The sequence below is a fragment of the Tupaia chinensis genome, unplaced genomic scaffold, assembly GCF_000334495.1.
Source record: "Tupaia chinensis unplaced genomic scaffold, TupChi_1.0 Scaffold000311_2, whole genome shotgun sequence".
NCBI classification, from domain to species: Eukaryota; Metazoa; Chordata; class Mammalia; order Scandentia; family Tupaiidae; genus Tupaia; species Tupaia belangeri.
This window is the reverse complement of record NW_006159803.1, coordinates 2,630,753-2,639,408: the sequence shown is the minus strand read 5'-3', so window position 1 is coordinate 2,639,408 and position 8,656 is coordinate 2,630,753. Positions and strand designations below refer to the sequence as shown.

General features: G+C 44.6%; 2 protein-coding genes across 3 annotated transcripts in view; one reads left to right on the top strand and one right to left on the bottom strand.

Annotated features, from left to right (window-relative positions):
- RAB39A (RAB39A, member RAS oncogene family) overlaps nucleotides 1-5,048 on the bottom strand; it is a 55,295-nt gene extending 50,247 nt beyond the window's left edge. Inside the window, exon 1 of the mRNA XM_027772831.1 lies at nucleotides 4,821-5,048. Within this exon, the coding sequence (XP_027628632.1) occupies nucleotides 4,821-5,047 (227 nt within the window). The 5' untranslated portion in view covers nucleotide 5,048. The remainder of the gene's footprint in view (nucleotides 1-4,820) is intronic.
- SLC35F2 (solute carrier family 35 member F2) overlaps nucleotides 1-8,656 on the top strand; it is a 140,059-nt gene that overhangs the window by 50,464 nt on the left and 80,939 nt on the right. The window lies entirely within an intron of this gene.

Sequence of the window (8,656 nt, the reverse complement as noted above, 5' to 3'; positions counted from 1 at the left end):
GGTCAGCTACATGGGAGTCCAGCGACATAGCCATTACGCTAACTGCTGATCCCAAATAATTAAAATAAAGACAGGTGCATTTCTTACATCGTCTTGCCATGTCCCATTCCTCTTGCCCCAGCCTCCCAGCTAACTAGGGCCACAGGCACATGCTGCCTCTACTGGCCTGCTTAGGTTGAGCTGGAATTAAACTCTGATCTTCCACATGGGGGAGGATGGCCACACCACAATCCCCTCTCCTCCATTCTCCTTTTAGGATTTTGGACACACATACGCACATGCCCATTGTGAGTTTCAAACCACCATGTCTGGGACTCTGGGACATAACTATTACGCCATCTGCTGGTCTCAGTAAAGAATACTCTCACTCCCTTTGCTCCTAAACTACTACTCTCTCAATATGATAGTTAAAAATTATATAAAGTGATGAGTGCTAGTTTCTTCACAATACCAATAATGTCAAATTCATCTTCCCTACTTCCTGGCCAGTCTAAGTGTGGCCTTGTAACTAAGTTCTCCCCAGTGAATTGAGAGCCAAAACGACCTGTACCATGTTAGCCTCACTTGCTTAAAAGGACTGATAATTAGATCTCATTCTCTTTCACTTTCCCCTGAGCTGACACAGAGTATCTGCAACCTGTTTTGTTCACACAAATGACGATAATATCCTAGGAATGGCAGAAAACTAAGAGAAGGTTCTTGATAGATGGCTTAAAACAAAATTACTCCATCAACTTGAAACACTTACCTTGAGACTATTATATGAGTGAAATAAACTATCTTTAATGAAAGCCCTGAAATTCTGAGTTTCCTTAATACAAAAATCTAACTTCAAGAAAACATAGTTAATAATAAAATACTACTTTTGAGTGTAATATTAGTTTATAGTGTGTTCAATACACATTATTTTTCTCTATTTCACTTTGATTTTGTTCCTTTTCAATTATTTTCAATTGCTATTGTGCACTCACCAGATAGAGACAGCCAGGTAGAAATAAGGGGAGAAAGAACATTGTCACATCACTATAATCCCTTCCCCTCTGTCTCCTCATCATGTTGACATCTGGACATGCATGCACATGGCCCCAGTGTGTTTTCTAAGCCAGATACAAACCCTAGTCAGCCATATGAAATCCAATTGCCTTAACCACTTGGCTGTAGGCTAGCCCATCATTTAATTACAGTTTAAAAAAAGTTTTTTAATCTTTATTCACGGTAGACCACATGTACATGCATGTGAGAGCGAGAGATAAGAGTCAGAGATGAGTGTCTTCCATAGGGGTGGATCATGTCACTACCCTCTTCCGGTCCTTCCGCCCCTTGGATCTTCGGCACTCTTGTACTGTATGTCAAGCCAGCCAGACCAGGGATATGAACCATAGTCACCTTGTGGGATCTGGCTTCTCTGGCACAATGCACCATCACTGTACCACAGAGCTGGCCCCTTTTTTACTTTATGCAAGTAGTTATTGTCTACTAACATATGTTAATCTGAACATTGAAAACTAATCATGATCATAATTATCAGCTTACCACAGATGTTTTATTTCTCTGTAACATATTTATGTTTTCAAATCACCCCACGAGCTATCCAAAGCCATTCTTTCTTATAAATTTATACCTAATCACCAATAAAGCTGCAAATATGGTATTACCCATAAATTCCTCATGATATGATTATGACTAATGTTGGGAATATGTCTTCATGAACTATCTGGTACCCATCTATAAAATAAAGTGTGCAAGGATATATTATTTGAAATAAGCATTTGTATTTTCTTGATGAAAGATACACATGATTTAACAGTAACCTTTTTAAATGCATTTTTTGTGTGTGTGTAAAACATTTTGCTAAATGAGAGAAAAGCAAGTATCTGGCGGTAGCTACTGAAATATGTATGTGTTTATGAATATATTTTTAGTAAACACCCAAAGTAAAATATGACTCACTATATTTCCTAAATGTCCCTACATTGTTATAAGAGTTACTATCTGTGTTTAAAAATATATGCAAAATAAATGGTTATTTATAATCTTCTCTAGGGCATTAAAAACAGGGGTCAGGGGCCAGCAGGTGGCATAGTGGTTAAGGTGCAGGATACCCACATGGCCCATCACAGTTCAAGTCCCAGAGCCAGCAGCTTGAAACTCATGCCACATGTGTGGGTGTACCCAAAATTCCAAGGTGAGAATGGAGAAGAACAGACTGTGGCATGGCCATCTCCCCAGGAGGTGATTTTTCACTCACTCTCTCTGTCTCTCTCAGTCGCTCTGGCAAACATATGACCCTATAGCAAAAATCTCTCAGGAAAAAAAAAAGGGCCAGCAAGTGCCATGGTGGTTAAGGCCCTGGACTCTCACATGGCCAACCAGTGTTCCAGTCCTGGACCCAGCAACTTGAAACTCATGCTGGGCACATGTATGTGCGTGCCCAAAATCCTGAAAGAAGAATGAAAGCGAAGGGACTGCAGCATGGCCATCCCCCCAGGGGATGATTTATCACATTCCTTCTCACTGTCTCTCTCTCTCTCTGGCGAATGCACGTGTCCTATGGCAAAAACTTTTAAAAATGGGGGGCCTATAAAACAATTACCTGAATATTGAGCAGAAAAATCTTCTTCTTTTTTTTTTTTTTAAAGGGTTTTTCGGGTGTGTGCACTCACCAGAAAGACAGAGACAGAAAGCGAGAAGTCACCCCCCAGAGGGGATGGCCATGCAGCCATTCCCTTCTCCTCCATTCTCGTTTCAGGATCTTGGGCATGCACGCATACATGCCCAGCTTGAGTTTAAGCGACATAGCCATTATGTCATCTGCTGGTCCCTACCTATGTTTCTTTTAGTCACAATTAATAGTAGTTGCAAAAAGTTAAGATATTAAGAACATGTTTTTATAATATTCACTTTAATGAGTAGTGAGACACAGATTACTAAGTGCTTCCTTCTGACCCTGAAATTTCAAAGTTCACATCTGATGTAGTTCAAAAGTGAAAGAGGGCATTTGCAATCAACCTTAGAATGGTACAACTGGAAAGAACCTTGGAAATCATAAGTGCTACTTTATTTGGAAATTTGAAAATGTACTTTAATTGAAGGAGTCTTCTTGGAAAGGAAAAAAAATTCTCTAAATGGAATTATAAGTACTGTACAGAGCAGATGAATAACCTTTAACACTTTTTTTTTTTTTTGGAGAGGTTTTTGCTATAGGGTGCGTGCACTCGCCAGACAGACAGACAGAGACATAGAGACAGAAAGCAAGAAATCACCCCCCAGGGGGGATGGTCATGTCACAATCCCTTCTCCTCGCGGGATCTTGGGCACGCACGCACAAGCGCCCGGCGTGAGTTTTAAGCCACCGGGTCCGGAACGCGAACCGCGGTCGACTACGTAGGAGTCCAGCAACATAGCCATTACACTAACTGCGTGTTCCCGTATAACCTTTAACACTTTTCTGAAGGCTGTTTTAGCATCTCTAGCACCTCAGATGCGGGACAACTAAGTGACTGTGTGAGCAAGCTAAGTAATTCACCTATCATCTCTATGTATCACTGTCACAGCTGGGAAAGGAAGCCAGAACTTCCAATATTGGGCCATTCGCACAGATGCAGGCTGATCTCATTCAAAAGAAGCTAGCTAGGGGCAGGGGAAGCCATGTTTGGGAAGTCCCCTGATAGAGGACTGTATTTCACAAACAGAATACTTACTGAGGAATGCATAATGCTTGCTTAAATTGAGAATACAATCTTTAAGAAACAAAACACTACAGTATATTAGCTTCCCTTACTTTCCTCTAAAACAAAGTATCTTTGAATTCTAGACATTTAAAATGTACTTTAAAATTTGGTTCAATCTTAAATATCCAGGAAATGCATAGTTTGTTTACTTTTAATTAACACAAGTTGCCTTTGTGAAAATTTTCACTTTCCCAATGAACATTTAAAATGAAGAGTATTCATTTGGATATCCCTTCTATATAGAAAGGTATTTTCTGATTTATTAATATCATCCCGGAATGGTAAGTATCAATCATAAGTAAAATAAACAAATTCCTGCCCATCTCAATGTATATTTCTTTTCCTACCAAAGCACCGATGATGACAAACTTCTAAGGATAACTTAAGTCACTCAGAAGCACATTAAAAACAAACAAAAAATACTCTCTGCTGTGCCAGTGTCCCTGATGTTGCAGTGAGCTGCCTACAAGACTCGTTCCCACGGGTCATGGCCCAGTACTTCTGATGAACACATTCAGTTGCCGTGGGTGTTCAAATGATTACCGCATCTATCCCTGTGAGCCATGCCCAGTGAGCGCATGCAGTAACCTGGACTGGTGCACGCTTGCTATGACACTAAGATCGGTTAAAATCTGGGAACCTCACTTCGCCGTTCTCCCGGGCCGCAGAAGGGTGGAGTCGCCGGGTCAGTGTAGGACTAGGGGCGCTTGGAAGCGGATAGTCCGGTCAGGGTGTGTACAGCGAGGGAAGCCGAGTTTGGGGAAGGAAGCAGCGGGGGAGCCCAAGGGGATCAAAATACCAACAGGGGCAGAAAGAGGGGCCCGGCAAGGGGCGCTCAGGCTCAGGCGGGAAAGGACAAACGGAGAGGGGCGCAGGAAATGGGCGCCAAAGAAAGAAGTGAGAAATTGCGGAGGAGGAAGTCGTCCCTGGAAGAGGAGGGGCAAAGGGGAAACGAGAATGGAGTGTTTGCACTTTCGACAGGGAAGGGCTGGAGCCGGACTGTGAGGCTGATGCTTGGGAAAGGGGCGTCCAGGAGGGCAGAGGGAGTGGTGCGGCCCCCGAGGTCCCCGGGGTCCAGGCGCGGGCGGCCGGACCCGCTCTTGTCCCGCCGTGTCCCACAGCTGCAGCTTGATCCTCTTGCCTGGCTCGATCTCTAGCAAGCGGGAGAAGAAGTCCACGCCGACGGTGGGGTCGCAGGCGGGGGAGCGCAGACCCGGGAAGCGGCCCTGGGTGAAGCGGTGCAGGAGGCACGACTTGCCCACGGTGGAGTCCCCTATGACGATGAGGCGGAACTGGTAGATCCAGATGGTCTCCATCGCTCACGTGCCCCGCTCCTCTTGCCTGGCTCGATCTCTAGCAAGCGGGAGAAGAAGTCCACGCCGACGGTGGGGTCGCAGGCGGGGGAGCGCAGACCCGGGAAGCGGCCCTGGGTGAAGCGGTGCAGGAGGCACGACTTGCCCACGGTGGAGTCCCCTATGACGATGAGGCGGAACTGGTAGATCCAGATGGTCTCCATCGCTCACGTGCCCCGCCGGCCCTCTGCAGCCCCACCCTCCCGCGGTCCGCGGGGCAAGTTCGGCGGCGGGAACTGTCCCTTCAGCACCTCCCGGGCGCACGCCCGCCAGCTTCCAGCATATTCCTGCGGCCGGGGGCCCCGCCCCGGCCGGGGAGGCGGGGCCCGGCCGGGCAGGGGCGGGGCCTCGGCCCTGGGCGAGGCGGGGCCGCGGCGATGGGGAGGGGAAGACAGGCTCGCTATGTTCGAGCTCCCGCCCCCGATCACAGTAAATCACTCTCCCCCAAAGCTCACTGGGCGCCGACGGAAAGGTGGGGGTGGTGAAAGGACGTGACAGTAGCAACAACCAATGAAAACAAAGCAAAGGCTCAACTCTGGGAGGGTCAGCCAATGAAAAGTGAGAGTCGTTTCCTGGCTCGTCAGATCAGAGCTCTGATTTTGGAAATCAAGGAGAACCTAACTTGGGTTGCTACTGTAGTTTCTTTGTTCGACTTTTTATTTCTCCGTTTTCTGAAGATTCCAGTTGGTATCTACCTGCTCTCTAAGCCTCGCTGAGCGCCACCCCCAAGGGTTCGAAAGTGAAGGAGTTGAGATCAGGACCGAAATAAATTTGAAGAGCTATAAAATTCTGGATGCTGCTGGCAAGGGCTCGGCCGCCCCGTCTGCCCTTCACTGCTTTTGGTTCCAAAGAGTGAGCAAAACGCCAAGTATCATCCCCATACCTTGTGGGGCCCTCCAGCGGGGGAAGGAAGGAAGGAAAAAAATGTGAATTGTCAGATGCTCATGAAAGATACCGCCCTTCTTGATCTCATTTATTTAGGCCAGAAAGCGCCTAAGGGTGATCTCTACTTAGCTTGTGTCTGGTCATTGATCTAAATAAACGAAGCAGAACTTAAATTCTGGTGAGATCTCATTACTTTCTCGTGCTTTTCCTCAAATTGAATGATAGTAAATTCAAGATACCTTTTTTTAAAAAAGAATTATTTAATTTAACTCATTATTTACTTATCTATTTATCTTTGAAGTCGACCAGAGAAAGACAAAGAGAAAGTGAGAAAGCAAGCTGCCAGGTCCGGGACTCAAACAACAGTCAGCCATGTGGGGAGTCCAGTGCCTTAATTACCACACCACCTGTTGGCCCCAAGATTTTCTTTTTTTTAAAGAATTATTCATTTAATTTTGTTTATTTATTCATTTATTTTAATTTGAACAGAGAGAAAGAGAAAGGGAGAAAGCAAGCACCCTCCCACCCCCCTAAAAAATAATAAGTAAATAAATAAACTTAAATAATTCTTTTTTAAAAAGTTAAACACTTTTAAAGCATTTTTATGAAAATAAGAATGGCTGCAATCATACTTTTTTCTTGCATACTTCCAAATTGATGCTGTTGCTTTTGAACCTTAATTCTTTTGTTGTTTTGGAGGAAGAGGTGTCATGGATGTGTTTAATCTCTTTTTCCCCAACAGTTGGCTTATACCCTAAGTCTTACCTTCTCACATGGTTTCTGCCCCTCAGTCTGTAAGTATGCTCAAGTACTAAAAATCCTAAAACTAAGTAAAACACCTTTTTGTTATGTCTCCCCTTCAGATTTTCTCTCCTCCATCATGCTCCTTTCAAATATCGGAAATGAATGATCTAGTCTCATGTCTCACCTACCAGTTAGTCTCAACAAGTTTAATATATTCCTGGCAGAGTCTTCGTGCCTAATACCCTCTGAAAATACTGCTTTTGATAAGATTGCCAGGGTTTTCCCAATTTTCAAATCCAGCTCCCTCTACACCAAACCATTCTCACTCATCACCCACCCTGCTACCATCTATCTTCAGTTGTTATCCTCCTTGACCTCCTAAATTCACTTCTGTTTAGGGATGGCCAAGTGACAGTTCTGACCCATGGGACAGAAGGGCTTCTTGTGAAGCTTTCTCTTTTCTCTAAGGTACTGATACCTTTACTGACTTTAACCCTTCGTTTGTTTTCCCCTTTCTATTTCCCTTCCTACCTTGAACATAGGAAGGGAAATATTTGTCATAGGATGAAGAACTGGGCCAGCCTGTGGTGTGGTTGTTAAGGAAAGCTAGATCCCACTTGGTCAACTGTGTGGTTCTCACTCCCAGAACCATTGGTTTGAAAAATATGCTGGGTGGATATGAGTGCCTGTCCAAAATCCTGAGAGAACAGAGAAGAGATTGTGGTATGGCCATCTCTCCTTGGAAAGTGCTTTCTCACTTTCTCTCTGTGTCTCTCCCGTTATCTCCCTCTGGTGACTGCACTCTCCCTGTATGAATTTGGAGGGAAAAAAAGGGAGGATGACCAGCAGATAGGATAATGGTTATGTCGTTGGACTCCCGTGTAGTCACCTGCGGTTCAAGTCCTGGACCAGGAAGCTTAAACTCATGCCTGGCACATGTGCGTGTGTGTCCAGGATCCCGAGAGGAGAATGGAGGAGAAGGATTGCGATGTGGCCATCCCCCCTGTGGGGTGATTTCTCGCTTTCAGTCTCTCTGTCTCTTTTTCTGGTGAGTGCACATGCCCTATAGCCAAAACCTCTCCAAAAAAAAAAAAAGAAAAGAAAATTAAGAAAAATCGAAAACCTAGATGCTCAGGATAGTGGTAGGAGAAAAAGGAAGAGCCTCAGTTGCTGATAGCCTCATTGCTCTATTGTGTCAATTCTGAACAGCTTGTTGTGTGAGATCACTAAATCAAGACGTATTGAATCCACTGGTGGCTGGATTTTCTGTGATTATGACCTGAACACAACCTGAACACTCTTATTTCTTGGCTTCGACCAAAGCATTCTTTCTTGATTTTCTGTTTTCAACCTTTTTCATGTTCTCTTTGTGTGATACATTTCTTAAATATTGGAAGAGACCAAGAGATGCATCCTTCATCTCTTTCAGTTGTCTCCCTTCTTTCCTTCACTTTGGGCTCTTCCTGACAACTTCACATACTCTAGTGAATTCATTTATTCCCTTACCGAAACCAAAAGCCCCCCAAATTCTGCTATACATTCAGACCTAGATTTCCAACTTCTCTTAAATGTTGAATACACATTTCAAATTCAACCTATCTGTTTTGGCTAGGATTTTTGGAAATACTCCAGTTAGGGTGATATAAAAAGATGAGTGCGGGCCAGTAGGAGGCATGGTGGCTGAGCTGCTGGACTCCCACATGGCTGAAGTTCGAAGTCCAGACTGGCAGCTTAAAAGCCATGCTGGTTGCATGTGCATGCATGCCCCAAATCTCAAAAGGAGAATGGAAGAGAAGGGAATGTGGTGTGGCCATCCTGCCTAGGGGGTTTGATTACTCACTTTCCCTCTCTCTGTCTCTCTTTGTAAGTGCATGTGCATTATGGGGGAAAAATGTAAAAAACACTTGTCCTAAGGGTATTGAGGTGTTTTTACAGAATCTGCAG